At 39.4% G+C, this 25,973-nt stretch overlaps 1 protein-coding gene across 3 annotated transcripts; it reads left to right on the top strand.

The window, feature by feature from the left end:
* Window positions 1–497: 497 nt before the first annotated feature.
* Pp4-19C (protein phosphatase 19C) lies at window positions 498–25,878 on the top strand. Of its 3 annotated transcripts, none has more exons than XM_067085689.1 (7): window positions 498–588; window positions 6,042–6,223; window positions 6,856–7,008; window positions 19,421–19,594; window positions 20,065–20,191; window positions 23,073–23,262; window positions 23,461–25,878. In XM_067085689.1, the coding sequence occupies exons 2-7, from the start codon at window positions 6,074–6,076 to the stop codon at window positions 23,588–23,590; spliced, it is 924 nt and encodes a 307-aa protein (XP_066941790.1). In that variant the 5' UTR covers window positions 498–588; window positions 6,042–6,073; the 3' UTR covers window positions 23,591–25,878. The 3 variants fall into 3 exon arrangements, with proteins under 3 accessions (XP_066941790.1, XP_066941789.1, XP_066941791.1); XM_067085688.1 differs by having other exon boundaries at window positions 511–670; XM_067085690.1 differs by lacking the exon at window positions 498–588 and adding an exon at window positions 665–890.
* Window positions 25,879–25,973: the final 95 nt, after the last annotated feature.

Here is a 25,973-nt window from a genome sequence, read left to right as displayed (position 1 = left end):
CCCCGATTAATATTATTATTTGTAATAATGACATTATAATAAAAAGTTAAGACGCTTATAGGTTTTGCGGGTTATGAGAACCAGGGGGACTCCTTCAGACCCCCACCGGTCATTACTCATTATGAATTCGTGAAAACATAGCTCTTTCTACATTGAAATATCTTTAGTAGTGCTACACTGTTAGCTTCGGACTCTATATTATAAGTTATGTATTAATGTTATCTTTTATTCGTATAGACATATATGGCGAAAATATTAACGTTTATTTTGAGGTTTAATTATATATATATTTAAAATGTTTCATTTAGAAAACGTTATCTTTAGAAAGATGTATACCCTTAGCTAAACAAAGTCTACAGTAATATTATAATAGGATTATATCATAAATACTAATATTAATTAAATAGATACATTAATTAAATAAATATTATTTACAAAATATTATATCATAATTTATTATTCAGATACAAGAGAAAATAAATAATCATTTATACTTCAGGAACCGCATTGAATGTTTTGACAGAACAGCCTTGCCAGAGAAAACGCTGTTTCTTTATTTTGTTTAATTTTGGTCATTCAAGTGTCGAGGTGGGTAGGCTAGGAATTGCACATTGCCTTTTGTGTTGTTTCGTATTTCAAATGATAATGAATCACCTTTTAGGTCATTACGGTAGGTATCCAGTTGAAATAAGTCTTACCAAGTTGACGCAAGTTGTCTGGTAGCTTTCCATAGGCCTAATGTAGCGAGAAACCGCATCATTTTTTTGTTTATGTAGTTTGCGGCCTTTCTGGAAGTCGTGTTACTGAGAACAAATTGCACCTTTGTGTTTACGGTAATTAATTGATCCAAAACGAGGCTTGCCTGGCCAGAACCCGCGGAGTTTGGCAAGGTAGGCTAGCTGAGTACGTCTAGCCAAGGCTTTAGGCTTGCCCAGAGTCCAAGGCTACCCCCGAACTCTTTTCGTATGGAATAGAAGGCTTAGGCTTTCTCTTAACTAGCCTAGTGCTTTTAATGTTTAGTAGTTGTTTTTCCTGTGGTCCCACACCATCAGTGATGCTCTGCAAGACCCGCAAACTCAATTCATCATAGACATAATCTAATGCAGACACATTCTGGTTTTTTTTGTTATAGGCTAAGACAAATATGATATTACTAGTCATCAAATCTACACTATTATAGCACTCGTTAAAGAGGTTTGACTTGACTGTGATGAATCTAGCCTGGATCAGAGCAGATTAGGCTATTCTGGCTACTTGCCCAAACTAAATTCATGGAGGCTGAAAGTGTATAGCTTAAGACTGGACCAGTAACAACCTGTTGATGTTTGAGAGTTTGCTGTGGTTTTAGCAAGGCATTATCTTGAAAGAAATTTTTTCACTATAATTCTGCATATCAGCATGAAAAATTGTGCATTTTGAGTTTTGAAAATAATATGATTAATACATGTCTGTGCATAAAAAATGAGAATATCCAAAAACCATCAGTTAAACTGAAGACTGCTCCCATGGTCTTGTTCTGGCCAGTCACCAATCGGAAGTATTTACTGCCTTTTATTTATGATTTTGTGTATGTTTGTCCTCTGTGCTTATATTTACTGTCTTTTACTTATGTTTTTTGTTCATTCCCTGGCTGCTGGTATATACTACACATGGTGCCCATTTTGCATGTAAACTGGTAGTTACCAAACCAAAGGGGTGCAGTATTAGTCTTCAGTTTTACCAAACCATTGACCTCCAGTGCGCTGTAATAAGGAAACCGACTACTGTATTTGCCATGGAAATGAAAGTCAGAGTCATCCAAACCACATCAGACTCGGAAAAACCTATTTATTAACCTCTTCTTTACGAGGAACCTTAACAAAACGTAAACACTGCATTCGTTACCGAACCGAATTTCTTGGTGATGAAATACATATCCATAACATATCTGCAAGTCTCAAATAATGTCTGATATAAGTTGAGATATGTCTGTATATATATATTTATATATATATATATATATATATATATATATATATATATATATATAATATATATATATTGTGTATATATGTATACTATATATATATATATATATATATGCAGTCTTTGTGATGTGTGTGTGTGTGCATGTAAACTATATATATATATATATATATAGTCTTTATTATATATATGTGTTTTTGTAAAATATATATATATATTATATATATATATATATTCTTCTTTTTAATGTGCTCTTTCCCATTTTTTGTATGGGGTAAGCACGATGCCTTCTTTTGAAGGACTTTGATTTGGCTTTGGGGTAGGCCATAGTCTCGATCAGCTGCCCTGCCTGACATTGCTTACACCCCGGTAGGTATGTATATACCAAATCACCAGCTTCTTCTCCCAGCAGCGAGGGAGAGTGGTTAGCCCGACAGCTCAGGGCGTGTGAGGTGTCTGTTATGTTTTAGAAGATGTTGTAGTGGCTTTGTTTGTAGTGGCTTTGTTTGATTAGTCTGTAACACCCATTTGCTTTTAGCAAACCTATCCTTTGATTACATACATAATCCTGGGGTGTCTACAGGATAGCAGTGTCTGCCTCTCTGACCGGTTGGCTGCATGGATTTGAACCCGCACCACAGACCTCTATGATGTAATATATATATACTTATATATACATATACAAACATTTATTTATGTTTTTTAGTACATCCCCAAGGGGCTGGTACTCAACATGGCGCCCATTTTGTATGTAAACGTGTAAACATTGCATTCGCCACGGAACAAATTTCTTAGTATTGAAATATTTAATTTAAAATTATGAACTTCTAAACTAATTGTCAATTCCAAATCTTAAACCCATCCAAGTACAATATTGTTGTCCTGTGAAATTTGTCAGCATTGCATAAAAAACTATCAGAAATGCAATAACCCATTTCACATAAAAAAAATCACATATTTCATAAGTATGCCCAGTGTATCCAAAGCCTGCAAACAAATAAACTGGTTGTAATTGGGCCATTTTCTCTCTAAATTAACAAAAGATGGTCTAATTTATAGTTTCAAAAAATTTGTTATAGCTCAGGAAACATCACAAATTAGTGAGGCTGGAATAGAGTCATATGAATTATTAGAAGTTGAAAATTCTGTGATAGTGCATATTAGCCCTAGCTAATATGCAGCTCCCCTATTAAATGTCCATTTTCTCTCAAACTAGAAAAAATATCCCTCTGCTCTTTACCCATGGTGTTGTCATATACTAGGACTACATTCTTGAGCAATAAGAAAAGGTAACACATAACATAGAGGGCAGTGGAGCATCAACTTAACAATGACCCTGGAAAAAAAAAAGAATATTGTTCCATGAGAGGCAACCATTTTGTCATTGATACTTAAGGTAATGATTAAATTTTAGGGAATGGTCTCATGTCTGTATTATTTACGTCCACTGCAATACTGTTAGGCCAAAAAAACCTTGATACCTTCATGTAGACCTGCACTGTAAAATTACTGTATTCACAAACAATATTGGTCAAAAACACTTGGAACGCAAGAGACTGCCAGAAAAGTATACAGTCGGTATACTGGTGAAAATTAACAAATATAACTACCTTAAGATTGTTAAGAAAAGAAAATTGGTCTAGAATCATCCAGTTTAGGCTGACATAGGCTGTCAGAAAGAAACCAGTAAAATTTCCCCACATTTTACAAATAGAGAATCATACCAAGTCAGTCTGGCTTGGCAGGCTATCTGTATTTATTGGCTAGACTAAGATTGTTGTAGCATTTCCCATTCACTGGTAGGCTGTGCTAATATGCCACACCATCACCCAGAACTTCGGCCGTGGCAAGGCTAGGCTAACATGCTTTGACTGTGTTCCATTGAGATAAAAACTTTATCCTGTTATGTAGAATTATTCCTCACTGTGAACTGGAAAGTCATTGGAGCTTGGTAACAAGGTGGTTAATTGGTGGTAAGCTCTCATCTGCCATAAGTCAGCACTTTATCTTAAGTAGTCGTTGTGTGTAGATGTGTTCTGCTCCGTGCCTTGGATGTTAAAGTTGTTCTCTTGTGTGTATGTTTGCATGTTTTTGTTCACCATCACCATGAATGTGAAGAGAAATAAACAGAGTGTGAGTTATGTGAGCTGGTGCATAGTCACTTTTATGTTCTGTGTAAGTGGATCCCACTGGTTTAGTTTGTTCTGTAAGGTTAGGCCCTACAGCCTTGACTTTCCCTGTGGGAAGTATGCAGTTGGTCTCTCTGACAGTTCAAGAAGTGGAGGAAACCAAAAGACCTTCAATTGTTAAAATACTTTGCCTTTGATATCTCTGAATCTTATTGGTTCCTTCCTTATGGACTGCATCCCTCTCTCCCTCCTTCTTCCCTTTCTCTTTTGGCTTAGTCTTAGGGGATTATATGTGTGAAGTTAGTGTACTGGCAAGCACTTCTGATATTGACAAGTCAGGTGAGTGTGCTCATCTCTCCTTAATTGAGACTGCAGCATGTGCTTGTAATTTTTTACCACCTACCTCTGCTGTGTCAGCTTTTTTAGAGTATGGTACTTGTAGAAGTGGCCATCCTTTGGTATTCTGGGCAGCCCAACTTTTGCTGCATCCCTGAACCACTTAGCTGCAGGTAAAGGGTCCCCTGCTAATGCTGCTGCCACTAAAGACTCCAGTGTTATGGAACCTCCTTTGTTCCTACAGAAATAAAAACCATTATCTTTGATGTAGGGTATTCTTCAGCACAAGCTGGAAATGGAAATTGAAAATTGACAAGGTGCTTAATTAGGGATAGGCAGGGTGAATAGGGAAACTCCCTTCACCAGTCATAAGTTGGCACTTTCTTTGTCAAGATGCGTTTTGTACTTTGACTGACCATCATGTTGAAACTTCTTTCTTTTTTTTCTTTTTTTCATTGTAAGTTTGATGTTTGTTTGTTTGTTTTGTTCAATTTGGATTTGAGCAAGGAAAGTGAGCAGCAAAATGTGTGAAGGATATAAGCGGGTGTTAGGCAACTTTATGCTCTTGGTTGTAGTGTAACCAGTTTTGTTGTTCTACAGTAGTTGGTTCTGCAAGGAGTATGCAGGCTAGTTGCTTTTGCAGTGGATAGCTTTGGCAGCAGCAGAGGTCAAAAGATGATTGATGGTTTATTAGAAGGAGAATTACTGTAGTTCAGCTCTTTCTTCCTAGACTGCTGCCTCTTTCTCCCCCTGGCTTGGAATGGTAGGTATTTGCATGAGGGTGGATAACCTGCCTGCACTCTCTGACAGAGGTCCATGTTTCACAACCACCTAACCCTGCTATTTTTTCGGTTTTGCTGGAGTAAGTTATTGTACTAGGAAATGTTTCTGTCCCTTTGTATTTTTAGCAACTCATCTTTGGCTGCCATTAGTACAGTACTGCTGTTCTTGCCAAGGAACTCAGAGCTTTTGAGCTTCCTGTAGAGGTTGTTGTACACATGGAGCTACCCCAGCTGTATGGCAACTACAAGCACACCTCCTCCTCCGCTACCCAAGCCCCACATGGACAGAACAGCACTTCAGGTATGAGATTGGCATGGACAGGGTGAGTGACGGGGTACTCTCCCTTCTTTTTCTCTGACAAGGCAGCAACAAGGCCAAGTATGTGCTAGAACTGGCCATGATGCAGTGAGTTGCAAAACTTTATTTCTTAGTTGGTCCTCACTATGGATATGATATGGCTATCTGTTGACCTGTACTTCATAGTCGATTTAAGATGAACAAGCTCTTCCTGAGTTTTCCTAGATTTGAGTTTTCAGACTCACTCATGCTTAGGACCTTATCAGACTCTGAATTCAGTACACATTAAGCTTTTAACATTCAAGTATGCCTCCCCTCCACTTAAGACTTACAGTTAAAGTGGTAATTGGTGCTTTAATTAGATAAGTACAGTATTAATGTTACGAGATGTTTTATATCCCACATTTTTATATTTAGTACTTTCATCGTTGTTGATTAATGTGTAGAAGTGAATTTCAATCTTTGGCAAATATCATTTGTAGGGGTTCAGATTTAAAATTTACACTTATTTTGATTGCATTTGTATTACAGAGCTGTTAGAGGAAATTGGAGGAACCTACGAAATGGGTGACTGCAGTGACCTGGACCGACAGATTGAGCAGTTGCGAAGGTGTGAAGTTATCAAGGAAGCTGAAGTCAAAGCTCTTTGTGCAAAGGCAAGAGAAATACTTGTTGAAGAGAGCAACGTTCAGAGAGTAGATTCTCCAGTTACAGTAAGTTTCTGTTTAACTTGATGTATTTTGTAATATATTTTCTGCGATGAATAAAATGTTAAGGAAAGGGGTGTATGTGTGTGTTTAGAACCATGTACATATACTGTACATAAAGTATATACTGTACTGATAAATTGACTGTAGCACTTGACTTTTGATGAGAGAAAAATAGGATTAGAGACTGAGTAATCACATAAGTAAATCTTGAGGGGGCTGGGGGCTCCTTGTCCAAGCTTCATTGGATGTCTAGTTTATGTTATCTATTGAATTTGTTCCATTGTTGTCATTATACCATTACTTACTATAAGTGTAGGGAGGCTAAGTCAAAAAAGTTTGACAGCTAAATGGGAAGAGACCAGTGGAAGTGGATGAAAAGTAAAATGCAACAAGTAATGCAGCTGCGGCAGAAGAGCCATTTAGAGTAAATTGAATCAAGTCTGTTGTCTGTAGTAAATGTTTTTGTCTTTGCGTACATTATAATAATTTTAACCTGTTTATTATATTTGAAATTAACCATACCTCTATTATATAGCTTTTGTTTCTGTGTCAGCAGTAGTAAATGCATATAATGGAGAGGTAAGTCTTGAATTTAGTATTTATATACTAATTTTTTTCAATTATGTTTCTCCCAGGTATGTGGCGATATCCATGGCCAGTTTTATGACCTAAAGGAACTTTTTAAAGTTGGAGGTGATGTCCCAGACACAAATTATCTCTTTATGGGAGACTTTGTCGATAGAGGATTTTATAGTGTTGAAACATTCCTGTTGCTTTTAGCATTAAAGGTAAGTCAGTTATCTATTAGTGAATTTTTACTGTTATTGTCTTAATTGTGCTCTCTGTGGACAGTACATGGTATTTTTGTTATCATTAGATCAGGAAAAGCAGTTTGATAAGTGTTGGTTTATATATTTGTGGTCACCCCTTCTAGAGGGTTAACTTTTTTGTTCAGTGATTAAGGGTGTTGCAAGGAGCCATCTTAATATCATTGTTACTAAAAAGGTTTTAAATTCAAGTTAAACATTGGCAATGGAACTGCAAAGAGGTCTTGAGACCTAGAACAGAACAACTAAGAGGCAGTGCTTCAAGACCATAATTCAGGAATTTCATATATGTAACTTACCTAGTAATTACATAGCTATACTTTGAACTTGCGACCCAGTTAAAAATTTGAAGTTCGCCGTAGCGATTCGTTTATTTATAGTGTAGGTAACTACCCCGCCCTCTGTTGGGGAACAGTAAGTACAACATTAACAACGATAATCACTACTTTTCTGCCGGCGTTACCGTCAACATTGAATGGTTTGATGGTTGAATTTGAGGTTTTTCTTCGCCTTCCCAAGGATTCAGTGAAGTACCCATTATTTTGGTAGCTTTTCAGCTTAGCCTAGTGGTTTTTCTGTAGTTTTATTTATGATGTCTGATTCCAGTTCATCAAGTATTAGGTAATGTAGGAGGGTGGCAAGACCAGAATGACCCAAAGTAACCTACTCGAGAATCATACGATCTGTAAAATATAGAGGACAAGAGTGTTCAATAGATCTCACTTGTGATGAAGGTGGTGGATAGGATGAGATGAAATGGTAGGTTCTCAGGTCTTATTTGGATAAGTTAGTTAAAGTTAGGAAAAGGAGGGCATCTATTGAGCTGAAAGGAGAGCTCAGTGTGTAGAGAGTAGAGCCTGTCATTAACATTCAACTCATTGACCATTAACATTCCTTCTCCTGCCCTTGCTTTATCCCCCATCCTTACACCTCTTAATAATTCTCCATCAATTCCTATTCCTGGCTCCCATGCTTCCGATCTCGGTACCGTAGCCAGCCTCGAGAGTAGTTAATACTATGTCTAAGTTGGGTGAATCATTTAAAGTCCTTATGGACGAAGTGCAGAGTATTAAATGTCAGTGTCAGTGCCAGTGGGGGAGGTGGCTGTCCAACCCGCTGACGCTCCCAGACGAAGGTCACTGTCACACTCCCCTGAACCTAGGGAGCAGACATACCAGAGGTCCAAAGGAGGTTAGCGGGGCTTGCTCATGGCAGTGGCCCCCCTCATGCGACTCAGTGCTTCGTAATTCTGACAATCATTGGAAAGGCATCACAGTTATCGTCTGACTCCAATAGTGACTAGTGCTAATATGAAGCGTTTTTGCCGCTTCCCAGGTGAACCTCGTCCCTTGAAAAGACATGATAGAGACGTCTCTCCCTTTTCTCCGAAGCATGCGAAAGACTGTTCTGCTAGTCTGCCACCGGGTTGCAGTATGTGGCGCAGCCCCATTTGCCCTTCTTCGAGCGTTCACATGCTGAACTCCATCACTCGGCTCATAAGTGCTCTTCTAAGAAACGCTCTTCTTCTGGGCGCCCATATGAGCGTCCAGTGTTTGCCAGACCATCTCCCAGTCGTCAAGTGTTTGTCTCGGACTCCAGAGTGCCCACCTTGCTCCCCCGAGCGCCCGCCTCAAGCCAGCTCTGCTCCCACAAAGCGCTCAGCACTAACCGAGCGCCCGGCACCAACTGTCCACCGGACTTCCACTGAACACACACCTACAACGTCATCGTCTCCCACTTGCATGCCTGAAGGTCCTTCTTTCGTGCATATCAAGAAGCAGTTGGAAGATGTTTTTGGCCTCCTGCATAAGGCTCCCCCTTCACATAAGCCTCCTCAAGACCTTATATTTTCTCCTGTTTCTTCAGAGGAGGAATTAGTTGTACCAGACCCCTCCTCCAATGGCTTATGCTTCCCTGATGAGATATTTTTTGGCAACCTTCCCCTCGCACTTCCAACCAGCTGCTCCAGTGCCACTTGCTTCCACGTTCCTTATGAGAAACCCAGCAGATTCTAGTCCCCACCTACCTCAGATGGTTCTCTCTTTGTCAGCGAGAAAGGTGCTTAGAGAGGTAGAAGATTGGTTGTCCGTTAAGAGGGAACAAAGGAAGGCCACTTTCCCCTTTTCTCCTGCTAGATTGACGGCCAGGAGATGTCTCTCTTATTTGACTGGAGAAGCTCCTTCCTTGGCGGGTGCTTCCTCTTCCCATGGTGACTTCTCAGGTTTGATAGACTCGGCTTTTTCTTTGGCTAAAGTTTTCTTCGCTTCTTCAGAGTTTGATCGCCTTGTGAAGCACTTGTTTAAAGTACTGGAAGTCTTCAGCTTTCTGGACTGGTCGATAGGAGCTCTTACCAGGAAAATAGAAGATCACGGCATTTTAGCGTCTGACTTGGCTGCAGATTGGCTGGGAGTTTATCCTGTGCAGATACGGCAGTGAGGGATGGCTCCTTCGAAGTTGCAGGTCTTTTTGCCACAGGAGTTTTGAAGAAGAGGGAGTTGGGGCGCTCCTTCACCATGAGAGGAGTGACATCGGTTCAGAAGTCTGCGCTTTTATATTCTCCCTTGGATAAGCAGTATTTGTTCCCTCAGTCAGCGGTGAAGGAGATTGCCACTGATTTGCAGAAAAAATCAATCCAAGACCTTCTTGCACAATCCTCAGAGTGCCCCAAGGAACTTTCTGCCTTTTCTGTTAAGTCATCTCCTCTTGCAACAGCATACCTTTCGTGGGAGGCAGACAGCTTTTTCAAGACCCTCTCTCCAAAGTGCGTTTCTCCGCTAAGTCCATCAAGAGGACTTCAACCAAAACCTCTTCTAAAAAGTGACTCCTCTGTCCTTCTTGTGCCCGTGGGAGCTGGACTCTCCCTCTTCTGGCAGAGGTGGAGTGCAAGAGGCACGGAGCCTTGGGCAATCAAAGTTCTCAAAGATTACCCTCCTCTCGTGAATTCCCCGATTGCATTAATGGCATACTTGGAGGGCTCTGAGAAGAAGACCATAGAGGTAGTGGAGGATCGGACTTCAAGAGGATTTTACAACCACTCATTTGTGGTCCCCAGGTCATCGGCGGGATGGAGACCTGTCCTCAATGTCAATGCTTTGAACTTTTTCATACAGAAGACGAAGTTCAAAATTAAGACAATTCAGTCAGTGTTATCCTCCATCCAATAGGGCGACTGGATGAAAACGCTCGACATGCAGGACGCATATTTCCACATCCCAATACATCTGGAGTCCAGTAAATACCTGAGATTTGTCTGCGGGGGCAAGGTCTTCCAGTTTCGGGCCCTTTTTTCGGTCTCTCCATTGCCCCACAAGTATTCACGCCAGTCCTGTCACCCCTCGCGAGATGGCTTCACCTCCCAGGTATCAACATAAGCCCATGCCTAGACGACCATTCCTCCGCCTCCCAGTGTCAGGAACAGTGCAAGGGGCCCACTGACTACCCTTCTTCAGAGTGAACCTGGCTTGTAATAAATCAAGAGAAGTCCAGTTAGCCCCAACTCAGAGATTCTCTATTTTAAATGAGGATCAACTCTTGTTGTCAGGTTTTCCCTCCCCAAAGAGAACAGTCCTACTCTTCAGTCATTACAGGACCTTCTTCGCCCAGTTTGCCTTAGTGAATCGATGATGAGCGTCTGTTGGGAACCCTCTCTATCCATAGAACAGTTTGTGAAGTTAGAGGACTTCATATGAGGCCCCTTCAGTCTCTTTTTACACACAAGGAACAGAAGACAGCAAACTGGACACAGACGTTCCAGTAATGAACGAGATGAAGTAGGGATCTCCAGTGGTGGACATCCAGGAGAGGCTTTCAGAGGGGAAAGCCTATACTACTGCCTCTAACCCCGACTTTTCATGCAAGGAGTTACATGTCATTCACCTCTGCCTGAAATTTTAAAAAGTTAGAAATAGAACCATATGGTGGTACATTCCGACAACACCACACGGCTCTTCATATCAAGAATCAAGGTGGAACCCACTCATTCTCCCCTTGCCAGAAGAAGTTGTTATACCCTAAGTTTTGGTTTGACCACTGAGCTGATTAACAGCCTCTTTAGGGTGGCCCGGAAGGATTAGACCTATTTAACTTGGCCAAGAACCAGTTGGTTACTTAACGGACCTACAGCTTATTGTGGAATCCAGCAAAAGAGCTGCTAGTTTAGCAGCATTAGAATCAGGTCAGACTTATCACCAGATTCACCCAGAAGGTGTGAACGCCTTGGCAGACGGATAAGTTGACGGGGGTCAGGTCCTTCCCGACAGAGTGGGACCCAGACCCAGGTGTTCATGACAGCCTCTGGAAGTTGTGCAGGCCGACAGTGGACCTGTTCCGCCACATCAAAAAAAATCGCTTTTCCTCTGTATTTGTTCACCAGTCCTGGATCCCCAGGCATGGGTGACGGGCGCAATGCTGATAGAGTGGTCGAACCTGGACCTCTATGCCTTTCCACCATTCAGCATGGTGAGTGGGGGATTCTTAACAAATTGAGGAGTCACAAAAATGTATCGATAACCCTGATAGCGTCCTTTTGACCTCTCAAAGAATGGTTTCCGCACCATCTCAAGCTTCTTGTGGACTTTCCAAGGTTAGTGCCTCAAAGTTCACTTCTTCTCAAACAGTCTCATCTTTGGAAGTTCCATCAAGGACTATCTGCTCTAGCTCTGACAGGCTTCAGACTATCCGGAGACTTGTCAGAGTGAAGGGCTTTTCAAAGCAAGCTGGTGAAGCTTTTTGTAGATGTAGACATTAGTCTACCAGGCCAAGCGGGCTGTCTTCCACAGGTGGTGCAGCAGCAATAACATCTTGTCTGCTAAAACCACTGTAACCCAAATAGCAGACTTTCTTCTCTTTCTCAGGACTTCCAAAGGACTCTCTCCATTGACTATTAAGGGCTATAGAGCTATGCTGGGATTAGTCTTCAAGCATAGAGGTGTAGACTTGGCTTTCCAAGACCTAACGGATCTGATTAAGTCTTTCGAGACATATAAACAGGTGAAGGACAACTCCATGTCATGGAACCTGGATGTTGTACTTAAATGGCTAACGGGTCCTGTTTCAATCTTTCCGCACCATTTCATTCAAGAATTTAACTAGGAAGACTTTTTCTTGTTGCCTTGGCACCGCCAAAAGAGAATTGACTTGCGCTATAGACAAGTGCATCAGTTTCTCGAAGGAGATGCTGCTTGCACCTTCACATTTGGCTCCTCTAACGAAGTCCCCGCTTCAATCCCCGCCATGTTTGTTCTCTCTATTAAAAACCTTGCGGACATTCTAGGACCAGAGGAGGAGGAAAGGTCCTTGCCCAATGAGGGTGCTGAGGTATTATTTAGACAGGACAAAGAGAATCAGAGGCCCTTCCAGTAACCTCTGGTGTTCCGTCAAGAACTCCTTCTAAACCGTAGTCTAAGAATGCTCTGTCGTTTTTTCCTAGAAGCCTGATCATTGAGGCGCACTGCAAATAGAAGATGATGTCTTTACCTTCCCTTAAGGTGAAAGCACACAATATGGTAAAGTTGTTGGCATTTCCTCAGTATGCCTTAGGCATAGTATATCACTCACTCATCCTCTTAGTCAAATATACTGAAATGCACCATTTTTGCTTCACACTATCTTAAAGAAATTGAAATGACTTACGAAAATTGCAATACCTTATGTCCGTTATCTGTGTCTGGCTCGGTATTGGGGGAGGAAGCACAGGAAGCAACCCTTCCTATCCATAACTCCTTCACTTTGAAATTTTTGGTGTCTAATCTTTATTGTTGTTGGTGTTGGTAACTATTTTTATTGGTTTATTGTATTTTAGTACAGCAGCCAGGGCAAGGGCAATTTTCCTGTTTTGCTTTATGGGTGTTTGGAAGTCTCCTTCACTCTAAAGCCCCCTCTCAAAAGTAGGGACTCACCACGACCATTCTGCTAAGTCACTACAGGTCAAGATGAGCACAGACCAAGGCAGTCATCATCTACTGCAACTCTCTTACCAGGTAAGGTTACAATAAGAATTTTATCAGTGCTAACAGATTTTTATGTTACAGATTCATCCTCTTATCTGATTGATTTTGGAACATAATATGTCCATTTATCCCACCACTTATTAATGTGGGATTCAGCTTTGTAATTACTTGGTAAGTGACATATATGAAAATGGTATTTTCATAATAAAATTAAGTTTCATATATACTTAGCAAGTAATTACAAGATCAGAACCCTCCCTCCTCCCCTCTGATGGACATGAAGCACAAAAGTAGCGACGATCGCTGGTAACTTTTTACCTATTGTTCCCCAATAGAGGACGGGGCAGTTACCTACACTATAAATAAACGAATCGTTACCACAAACTTCAAAATTTTAACTGCCGCGCGAGTGGAAACTATAGGTATGTAATTACTTGGTAAGTATATATGAAACTTAATTTTATTATGAAAATGCTATTTTTATGCTTGCAGGAGACCATGGTAGGCAGTTAACCTGTCCAATCAGGATTGAATTATGAATGCCATTTTTCCTTCTACTCACATCGTTGTAGTTAATGTATGAAGCCTTAGCAGTAGTTCATCTTAAACTTAAATATTTCTCTGCAAGCTATGGCTATTAAAGGTGATTTTAGACAGTTGATTATTTGCTTCCTATAACTTCTTCCTAGGTGTGGCTTGAGTGAAAATGGCATTCAGAATTTAATGATTCAGTTTTCCCTATCCATTCCTACTACCTGAAAATTTTGTTGCTCGTGCCAAAATTCCTTTTCAAAGAACATCATTCCCATGGAAAATGATAAATTAAAATTCCTTGAACATGATGCAGTTTATAAAGATAAATTGAAGCTATTTATTGTTTGTTCAGTCAGAAATGAATTGGATGTGCTGCAGTCTATAAGGAGGAATCATAACTAGCAAAATTACCTGGTTGTGCTTTTGTATTTGGCGCATAGTTGATAACACAAGTTAAGACTTTGTAATTGATTTTAAAATCATAATGTATCTAATCATACATTAGATTTTTTGAGAGTTTTCTATAGTTTACACCCTGTAGTCCAAAAAACTCAAGAGTGGCCTTTTCACATTCTTATCGGTACAAAGGTGTTCACTTCTGTGTGGTTCCCTCTCATGGGAATTTTCAATGATGAGTTAATGGACTGGGAAGCAAAAGAAGCCACTTAAACAATGATTTAAATAATGTTTTGATTTAATAATGTTTTGAAAAGTTGTCCCTCACTCTTGTGTGAAAAACCATTCATATACATTGTAAATAAATGGCAAGGAAGGTGGCTGTCCCCCCTCCTAGCCAGTGGTAAAAATATCAATACATTAAGGATAATCTTAGCCCCCCTAGTCGTCTGCTCCTGTGACATTAAGGATGGGACTGTGAAGTCATGGCTAGTTCTCATGTCATCAACCAATTCCTCTGTCTTAGTTTCGATCGATCAACTCAGCCTGTTGGGGGTTTTTAGGAATTCTTTTCTGGTTCTTCACGCATATGTGTACCATGGTGAGGCTCTCCAGTTGCATTAAAGGTCGAAGAAGAGAATCCTGTCACCATTGTCATCTTCGCCTTCTTCTATTGGTACTCTCCCTTGTCTACGGACTGGGGTTTCTTCGTGTCATGGGTCTCTCCGATACTAGTTCCGGGAATATTCCCTGAACTAGTGTCTCCTCCGCCTGTGTTTCTACGGACAGCCGACGTTCGTCCTGTATGTGACTTGGTAGCTCTTTTTTAGTTCTTTGGTTTCTTCAGAAATCCGAGAATGGTGGATGCTTGTCTCGAGTGTTCAGCTTTGGCCAGGGGTTTGGCTCGAGCAGGACACTTGGTGTTCTTCAGAACTCCGAGCCAACGTTTCTCTCCACATATTTCAAGATAGGAGCAGCCATGGAGATTCTAGCAGACATTCCAGCTAGAGAGTTGATGCACTTTCCTTCGTTGGACCTGAGAGATTTTGGACGTTTGGGGATGTGTTTCCAGCATAGGCTTTGTCACCTCAACGCTCACATGTTTGTGACTTAGTCACCGTAGTTCCAGATTTCCACGGACATGACCAGGTTTGACATTTGTCTTCCCATGTTCAAGGATGTCCAGCCAAAAAATGGTGCGCTTCCCTTTGATGTACGTGAAGGATTCTGGATAACTTTCGGCAAAGATGGAAAGTCCGGCCGTTAAACTTTTGCAAGGCGGTTATGGTAATAGTTACCTAAGGCAGGGGCGGGAGTACTGCCCACCCAACCGGTATGCATTCAATCTCTTCGGTTCACCTTTTGGCCCAGGTAAAAAAATAAGGGGTGGTAAGAGGTGGGCCTTTTATGTAAAGGCCTCAGGTTTGTATGTTAGGAAAAATACTGTGGCCCCTGGAGATGTTGCCTCAAATGTACTGATGACCACCAGGAAATTGCAGGGTCATTTGTAAGGTCATTCCCTTAGGCAGAGAAATGATTCCTTTGCCTATGGTCAACACTCCAAGGTAAGAGGATATGAATGTGAAGTACTATCGTAGTACTCGAACTGCATGTCCTTTCTGAATGTGATAGACATATGGATGACTTTGCCTTCTAGAGACCCTACCCAAAAGATACTGATGTTCAGTAGGAAGTTCATGGTACGCTCAGTTGATCAGTCTCCTAGCTCGAGAAAGGATCCCTTGCCATCGTTTCTCAGGCAGCTCGAAGCTAACGAAGTAGTCATTAGCTTTGGATAGAAAGACTAGACTATGGGGTAACACAGAAGTCATACTGTCATTGGTGCCACAGGACCATCGAAGGAAAATTATCAATCTAACTGATCACCTTTGAATATGCAGAATAAGCAGATCAGAACAGAGCCAACAACAAGAAATCAAGAGAAGACACTACAGTAAATCCCCTGTGTTTGCGTTCTCACGAGTCGCTGACTCGCCTATTCGCGGATTTCTCTGTGGAACATTATACACATTGTTCGCAGAAAATTAGTGGTATTTTTCACTGAGAAATATTCACTAATTACTGTATTTTCATATTTTCATGACTAAATGCACTCTTTGTGATACAACTACTAAAATACTCGGGTATAAGCATTTTTAGAGGGTTCTTTTGTGTTTGAACTACCCAAATAGGTGGTTCTAAGTGTTTTTAAGAGGGTTTTAACTATTTGCAGGGGGGTGTGGTACACATCCCCACAAATATGGGGATTTACTGTATGATAAATCTTTTGAGGTTGAGCGAGAACCGGAAGTCAAGATCAGTAGTCCTATCCCATGATTTCATCGAAAAGTGCTGACTCTTCATCCATCTCGCTTTTGATTCCTTGTTGGCCATCGTACCAAAAGTACTAATGTCTATCCAAGTACTACGACTGCTGCAGACCTGACATGGAAGGACATTAGGACCTTTGGGGATCATGTTCGCATCATGGTGTCATTGTTATCATACTGAGGATTTGTAAGCATCAATTACTGCCTGCATTTCCCACTCCTTACAGGAGTAACATAACAACATGAGGACCACGGAAAGGGGCTCCTGACACCCTTCCTTGACAGAAAATAAGTTTTAGAACTTAGTCTCCAGGTTAGTTGATAGATATACCTGTTTAGGCAAGAAACTATACACGTCTGATATCATTCCTGGAATACTTCAGACACGTGTATTCTAAAGGTCCAACATTTGATAGGTCTTATCTTCTTACCTATCTTGGTAAAGAAGAAAGCAACTAGAAAAGAAAGAGATCAGTGCCTCAGTCAGTTCCACTGTCCTTATCAGTAAGATCTCATCGATACCAGGAATGAAAGTGGTTTAGCATAGCCAAGAACCATTGTTCAAAATTCCACGAACATAAAAGCTGTTCTTGAATATTAAGGAGGAGATCAGTCCTCTAATGATGAGTGCTCTTGTACACCGTTATTGGTATTAAAATCAATCTGGCAGTAGAAACTAATAAGGTAAAGTAGGTGTGCTCACTCACTTAACATTGCCAAAGAAGACAAACTTTGTACCCATACTGGACATAGACTCCAGGGAAGAACTTGTTTGACATACATCCCTCATCCAGGAACGTGTCTGATTGACGCCTATGTTGAGCATGCTACTGCAACCCCATTCATCAGCAATGTATACAGAGAAGATAATAGGATAACCCCAGGGAGTGTCCTATGATAAGATGATCTATGCAGATTAATGCTAAGTACTCTACTGTCAACTTGTCCATTGTCAATGGAGGAGACGCCCTATGAGGAGATCCCCTATGATAAGATAAGTTCAGTATGCTTCTCAAAAGAGGAGTTACCCTATGATGATAGGACATCCCCCCCCCTTTTTTTCTTGACTAAGGAACCACCTTAGTGCCATTCCTGAGCAACGTTACATAGAGCTTAAAGACTGAACTTGATGCTTAAAGTCACAAGAAGAACTAGGATATTGAGATGCAAGGATAGATAAGGGCAGGCTAAGATGGGAATTGTACCCAGCCTAACCTAACCCAACTCCAAACTCTTGATGAACAGGAAATCTTCTTGTAGAAGTCACTATCCCAAAAAACAGGCTCTGGGATATTGAAGAGCAGGTTGATAAAGACAGTTTCGAACTAGGTAGGCTAGGCTAAGAACTCAACTACTTAGGCTAGGCTGAGTAAGCCACCAAAACCTAATCCCACCAAGTTCTTGAGGAACAGGAGATATTTCCTCATCTGTCCTTAGCCAAGAAAATCCAGAGGTGTTCTCGAATCCTATCGTGAGCTTAGAAGAGCTTCAACAGCAGTACAGTGAACCCCCTGTATTCGCGGGGGATGTGTCCCACACACCCCCGCGAATGGGTCAAATCCGCGAATGCTTAAAACCCCTCTAAAAACACTTAGAACTGCCCATTTTGATAGCTTAAACACAGAAAAACCCTGTAAAAATGCTTATACCTGAATATTTTAATAGTTTTATCACAAAAAGTGCATTTATTCATGAAAATTATATGAAAATACAGTAATTAGTGAATATTTCTCAGTGAAAAATACCGCGAATCGGTGAATTTTCCGCGAATGATGGCTAGATATGTTCCACAGAGAAACCCGCGAATGCGTGAGTCCGCGAACGTTGACAACGCGAATACGGGCGGTTCACTGTAGGAGCGATCACAGGTGGGGATTTAATCTTCAGAATTATTATATGAATATTATTGAACTCACAGATGAGATCAGTAGTTACCATATATAAAGACCTCAGGTTTGTATGTTAGGAAAAATACAAATTAATTAAAAATTTCTCATTTTTAATGGCAATTGAAAGTTTAATAAAGTTGTTTTAACTTTATGGAGGATCTGGCTTACCCACCTCACACATAAGTAATATAATTTAGATGGTAGCAGAGCACCAATGTGTGCTCATTGTGACAGGTTTATGTTAGTTGAGCACAGTCTTGCATGCTGCTCCCTGATTTACGAGCAGATGGAGAAAGTTTGGCCTTTGCTAGAAAACTTTAGCTGAGATTTTGGGTGATGAGGTTTTATCTGAGCTATGATGGCCTTTTTAAAAATTTTTGTTCATGACAGAATTTGAATGTTGTACTTTTAATTTATTTTTCAATTATTTGCATGTGTTTAAGTGATATTTATAACTTTGATTCATTAGTATATGCTTGTCTGCGTGAGATTTTAAGTATTGTAATATGAAAAAATATATTCATTTTGCTTAATAGCCTCCGCAGCCCCGTTGCAGGGCCATACAGCTTAAATTTCATAAATTCATTCATTCATTGTCTGGAGTATTCTGTGCATGGAGTGATCATGTTGTGAATATACAGTATTATATATATTTCATTGCATTGTATCTTATGACATTTAGTGAACAACCAGAGCAGAAGAAAATTGCACATCAGTATACGTATTTAAATAATACAGTAAATTTTGATTTCATAAAGCAATTAAAAATTGTAGACCTGAATTGAAAAAGCAGTTGAAAGGTAAAGCAAAGTATAGTAGACCAAGAGAATGTATATTTAAAAATATGAAATAAGTCACAAGTTATTGTTACAGTTGTTTGAAAATAAACCATTCATTATTACAAGAGTTAACGATACCATTGTGTCATTTCTGACTTACATAAAGCTGGTCCAAAGACTGCTTCTAAAGTGTACAGTGGAAATTGACAAAGTAAGAAGTTTGACTGTTAGTTGGTTTGAGATAGGAGGAGCCAGCGGAACGTAAAAGAAAGCAGTGCTTCTGTGACCCAAAGGTATGTTGCTAAAACACATATACCAACATAGACGCCACAAGCACACTGTCTTTCCAAAGACCATACCTCCAACACCAACTTGTTCACATTAGGCAGTACAGCCCTACTGTGAATAGATTAGTGATCTTGACTCTAGGCTTTTCTACATTCCTTTGTTATACTGTATACATCTTTCTCTGCTAATTGTATTTGTTCATTTGTCAGGTAAGATATCCAGATAGAATCACGTTAATTCGGGGAAACCACGAATCACGGCAAATTACACAAGTGTACGGGTTTTACGATGAGTGCTTAAGAAAATATGGCTCAATAACTGTATGGAGATATTGTACTGAAATCTTCGACTACCTTTCCCTGTCTGCGATAATTGATGGAAAAGTAAGTGCTTATGTTATCCATGGAGTAACTATTTCATTATACAGTATTTCATTCTTCATGTTTTCCTTAGTTTTCTTAAACCATTTTGCTGTGCAACCATATAAGTATTATTGCTGCTCTGCTATGATCAGTCAGTTTTCATAGTAGCTATTGGCTCCAACTAGTTCTGCCCACTTAAGCCAAACCTTAGAATTTTCACCAATTACTGTACTATTAAGTTAGTGTAGATGGGACAGGTCTGCTATGTTGGTAGGGATTAGACTACTTTTTTTCTTTCCTCACTGTTTTATGAGGGCTGAACTAGATGTAGCATTAGGTTGTATGTCATTTTGATAATGACATACACTTTCCTTAGGAAGTGTGGATTTTGTAGGTATTATTACTTGGTAGATGTATAATTTTCTATTTCAAATTTTTTTTCTTGTATTGCCACATTGTTTTTATTGATTTCCTTTTCCAAAATATTACAGATATTTTGTGTCCATGGTGGGTTATCTCCAAGCATTCAAACGTTGGATCAGATACGTACTATTGATCGTAAACAGGAGGTGCCACATGATGGTCCCATGTGTGATCTTCTTTGGTCAGATCCAGAAGGTAACCTACTTGATTTGCCAGCAGCGTTATCTTAATGGAATATTCTGGCCATAGTCCATCTTTTTTGTTTTCTTTGTAAAATTCATGGTACTGTTAATTGTAATATTTTTCATTATTAAGAGATTTTCATAATCATCTGTTGTACATAGAATTTCTTTTATTAGCTTGTAGTTTATGAGTGAGCTTTATTAGCTGTGATTTTTGTGTGTTTACTTTTCATTTTGTAGGTTAACCTTTCCTGAATTGGTAATTGCTTTAAGATTGACTAGACCAACCAGCAAAAAAATTACTATATATATATAATATATATACTGCATATGATTTCTCTGAAGTTCCGAGAAAATATTACTGCTTATAAAATGCAGGATTCTATGGTAAAGTATTCAAACAGAGCCATTGATCTTAAAAATGCCATATTCCATGTAGAACTTGTCTCAGTTGTACTATTACACTGAAAAGAACACACATTTTATTTGGTCCATTCTGATTTTGGAATTTTTGTGAAGAATGAGTTTATCTCATAAAAAAATACTTGTTTATTACAATCTGTTAATCTTACATATCAGAGTTAGTATATAGAGGGAAGGACTCCAAACATAGCAGTTCTAAGATCCATGTGGAAAACCCTTCCTCAGAAGGCACCTAACAGTGGTGCAGCCTGAATCAGGGTGTTCCAAAATTTGGCTTCCAAGGATTTCCGTGAATAAAGCAATGATTAGTAAGTAGGAGGAGGATAGGATCCATAAGCCCAAGTATTTATTCCAACAGCAGTGCTCACTTTGTTTCATGTGCTCTTGGATGTGGGTGTGCCAGAGAGAGGGAGATACAAAAGGAAGTAGTAGCTCTTCCCAGTCTTTGAACTTTGGCTATGGGGCCTCAGGGGGGAAAAAATCCCTAGGGATCTGTGACTTATTGTGTATTGAAATCCATTGAGTGGAAATTGCTCAAAGCATATGTGGGCCTTAATTCTGACAATTGAAAAGTCTTTCCTAGATATACTGTACCTGAGCAAGAATACCATGTTCTTAGTGAGAAGTCCCTGATATGGGAGCAGTTATGGAGAGAAGGCTAGCAAGGACATCTCTTCAGATCTTGGAATGGACAAGGACAACCTCTTCTCAGAACTGAGGAAGATGGAAAAGTCTTTGATTACTGGAATAGAAGCATTCTGTTAGCTACACAAAGAGGTAGATATTGCCTGTACCTCATGGTAAAGTTTTTGTCACTGATATGCAGGGAGTAGCCTTCTCTCTCTCCGAGGCTACACTGGATAATTTCTGTATGTGAAGCAGGAGGATTTCCAACCTGCTGTGGAACCTGTTCAAAGAGGGTGGGGGGCCTTTTTCAGCAACTTCTTCCATGCAGGAAGTTACCTTGGGAAGTCTGTGACAAGGGCCAAAAGGCCTGGAAATCACTCCCTTGGTGGCTACTGGTTCTCCAAAGATTATATTCTTTTGTTTCCAAACATTGCCATCACATTATATATCAAGCTGAAGGGGTGAGGATAGTGAGTGCATGGCTCTCCAGGCTGTCCCACCTCTGGAGTATTGCTTTTGTGATCCATGTTGCTTGGTCGGGCTGGCAGGAGCAACATGGACAATTTGTGGTATGGGGATGTTGCAGATTGGGTCGATCATCAGTGTACTTTACAGCTGCCATGTTGCCTTGTAGGTTTGGTGGTTCCTGCTCAGGGAGTTGGCAGTGAAATTCTGAGAGACTGATACAGATATCAGGGTGATGGTTACCTTCCGCTCACATTAATATTTATCTCTCATTTGACCCATGGGTATTTAATGAATAGCCCAATCCCTCTATGTACAGAATGTAGTGTAAAATTAACAGGTAAACATTTGTTATGTGACTGCCCAAAATATAATTAATTTACAATGAATGTCCAGTTTTTTAAAAAAACAAATCAGTCAAGAAATATAACCAGACTTTCTGTAATTTCCAGTTAACCCAGTTTTAATATTTTTAAGGAGCTATAATTTATTATATAACATCTAAAGTTTATTCATTAATAAAAGCAAATCCTTTAAGCCAGCCCATTAAGAGCTAAATAAATTAGCTCGGTGATCTGATCCCACTACTCGGTAATAATAATCTACAGCTTAGCAGCACTAAAGTAGGTCAGGATGGTGATGTCAGTCATAACTTGAATGGTTTGACCTTCCAAGAGCATCATGAATGCTGGGAGGCCGTAAAGAATGACCCAAGTTCAAAGATGATGTTATGCTTATGTTCTTTTTCCCCCGTAAAGGGTTAGTGCCATCAGTGCACCTCGGCACATTGCACTGTAGGCAATACTCGAGCTGCAAACCCTTTCATTTCTTTTACTCTTCATCCATTCATGTTCTTTATTCCCTCTTAGTTTCCACCCTCTCCTAACAGTTGTTTCAAACCCACTCTAGAACTACTTCTTTATGGCCTTTAGGTTCTTGGAGGTTCCTTGTCAGTCTTCCACCTGTACCACTTGGTTCTGATAGGTATTGAACCATGTCTTCTTGCTTGGAGGTAGGTCTCGCTGGGTATTCATTGGAACTGAACTTGAGCCCAGGCAAAGGGAGAAGCCACTTGGGTGTAAGTGCTGGAGGTAATGAGAAATATGATCTTCCTTATGCAAACTCAAGTCTTTCCTTTAATAGTGACAAGGTGGCTCAATGAATGAGAAAGCAAGGACAGTGTGGGAGAGCTGGAGTTGCTGGGTTCTTTTCAGGACAAATTCAGCATGGAGTAAGGTATCATGTGATTAGTGGGTTGTATTGAAGAAAGTAATTTATTGTATTACATAGCAAATATCATTACTGCACTTGCCTCTGTTTCCATAAGTATCATATTTACATGTTACCTGAACATTAACAAACATCTCTGGTTTTTACAGATACCCAAGGTTGGGGTGTCAGTCCGCGTGGTGCAGGTTATCTGTTTGGATCAGATGTTGTAGCACAATTTAACGATACAAATGGCATCGACATGATCTGTCGGGCGCATCAGTTAGTAATGGAAGGCTATAAATGGCACTTCAATAATACTGTCCTTACTGTTTGGTCAGCTCCAAATTACTGTTATAGGTATGTTTTCAAAAATTGGCCAGTAATTATAGGTTTCATGGTTGTACTTTAAATATTATGTATTATATATAATTATCTTTTGGCAAGTGTCATTTACTTTGGTATTATTTTAAATAGTTTGCTCACAGTGAGTTGGCCATGTATATCTACAATTTTTTTTTTTTTTTGTAACACAGAACCACTTTTTAATGTCAACAGGTGTGGAAATGTTGCAGCCATTTTAGAACTAGATGAAAACCTAAAGCGAGACTTCACCATCTTTGAAGCAGCACCGCAAGAGAGCCGAGGAATTCCAGCCAAGAAGCCACAAGCCGATTATTTCCTTTAGATTTTCATGTATGGAAGAATAATTATAATGGACCATTGTGCAGCCACATAGTTTGGTGTATCTTGATACAGTGAAGTACATTTTGAAGTGGTGCCGCAATAGACCTCGTTCTTAAAGCAAGACTAGGTGCTAAAGAGACCAAAAGATAAACAAGCAATTTCATTTGGAGGTTAACATTTTTGTGTGTTTATTGAACAGACTTCATATTCTACAAATTTGGTAAGGTTTAACATGTCATCTTTTTTGTGTACTGTATTAGACATAAATCTTATATGGTTATAAAGAGATCGAAATGAGCAGTATGCATTCTCCTTTTTTTTTTCCAGTAAGTATGAGCTTAAGACTACAAGCAGGAAGGATGAATTGAATACCATTGGGGAAATTTTTTCCTTGCCTTTCCCCCAAGTAATTTAATGTATCAGATGTTCCCTTAAAATGTTCATGAATAATTTGTTGGAACAAAACCTGAGTCATGTACAGTGTTTACTGTTTTGTGTGTGAAACATTGCAGCAGGCTATTTCACAATTTTGCGTTTGGATGTGTTGTGCTGTATTTTTTCCTTTTAAAATTTAATTTAATAATTCTCCCCTTCTTTATTAGTTATTGATTTTGAATTTGTGCCCTTTTCTGTTACAGTATTTTCAGTCTCACAGTAAGCAATTGATCTGCACCAGTAGTAATTATGTCAGTCCTTCCTCATCATCCTTTTCATAAATGTTGACACTCCATATCAAGAAGCAACAATTTTGCTCTACTCTATGAAGATAATAGGTTTTGAACTGAACCACCATCTAGTTCAGATTAGACTTAGAGGTGTTAAATAACTTTACTACAGTATACAAATTTATGAATACTATTTTTAGTTTTGATCATCCTGTATTGGTTAATTGTGAACCCTGTTGCAGTGAGAGAGCATGTGACTTTAGCTAACATCAAAGGAACTGTTCTTTAAATGAATTGTGGTTCCATGCCAGATTTGCTCAGTAGTCTGTCCACTCAATGACATCATTATTTTCGGATACCTGAAGGGCAGTGATTTGTGGATAAGATAGACTCTCCTTTGGTGTTGTGAATAGGTACGATTGTCAAGTTTTCTTCGCGGTGTTTCATCTGTAAATGTTTCATCGTTCATTGAGATTCATATTCACTTGATAAGCTAGTGTTAAGGCTTGATGAAGCAGTAGATTTTGGATACGCCAAATGTTGTCTTGACTATACATAATGGTTTTTGTATGCCTCCTGTGAAGCTTGTTTTGAATTTTTTTTTTATTGATATATGGAAGGTAGATCCCATGTTAACATTACTTCAGATGTCATCTCCATCTTAAGGCTTTGTGGCTTGGATATATGGGTATAGCTTTCCCATGTATTATTTGATGCTTTTTTATCTTCAGCCATTGTATACTGTCCTTATTACGATACAGTGTATAGAATGTGTTATGTATTTTCATATTTCTTTTTCATAAAATTTTTATGAGTATCCACAGATTGATGTGAAATATCCAAAGAGCCTTTTGATAATCAGAGATCTTTGTAGACATCAGGGCAGTGATTAACAAACAACAGCCAACAAAGATTATAGTTTGTCTTTTAGAAAATAGTATTATGGCTCTAATGTGAAATTGTTTGATTGTGGGAATCTAATGAGCAAGGTCAGGTTATTTTTGATGGACTAATGCTGCCACTCCTTTTTATGTACTTTTCACAAATACAAGAGGCTTTTGAACATATTGAGCTTCTAATATCTAGACATTGAGTGGGAGTAAAGTTATGCTGACAAATGCGTTATTGTAGTCAGTGTTAACTGTAATTTTTTAGGGACTGGGGCCTAATTTGATGGGGTATTATACTCTGGTAAATTCAGATCCTCACCAAGTCTTGTACAAATGATTCTTCAAGGATTACCATCCTTTTCACTATTAGTACTGTAATCTGAAGTTACAGAACCAAAACTGGTGTACCTTTAAATGTGGCAGGAATATATGACTGGTTATCTGTTGTTCATATTTGTATATAGATCTCATTTGAGATCAAACATTCAAGAGTAAGCAGTTGAAAAGTGATCTTTGTTTTAAATTTTAATTCAGTATTTTTCCGTCTTTGAAAGCAGTTTATTATAGTACAGTAATAGTTTTGAAATGCAAATTGAAAACTGCATAACTTTATAATTCCTTAACTATATTCTTTTATTGCCATGCGTAAGGTATTCCATTTTCAGTATATTACAGTATGTAAAGTAAAACTTGAAAGATGACATTGTGTAGAGAGAATAAATTTTTTATTTTCATTGGGCTTTTTAATCCAGCCTTTTTAAGTGTTAAGAAAGTACTTTTTGTAGGGCTTGTAAGACTTTTGTAACTTGCTTTCTTCCCCGCCCCTAAC

This window comes from Macrobrachium rosenbergii, chromosome 42 (assembly GCF_040412425.1).
Source record: "Macrobrachium rosenbergii isolate ZJJX-2024 chromosome 42, ASM4041242v1, whole genome shotgun sequence".
NCBI classification, from domain to species: Eukaryota; Metazoa; Arthropoda; class Malacostraca; order Decapoda; family Palaemonidae; genus Macrobrachium; species Macrobrachium rosenbergii.
Note: the sequence above shows the minus strand (reverse complement) of the source record. Positions and strands in the feature narration are given on the sequence as shown.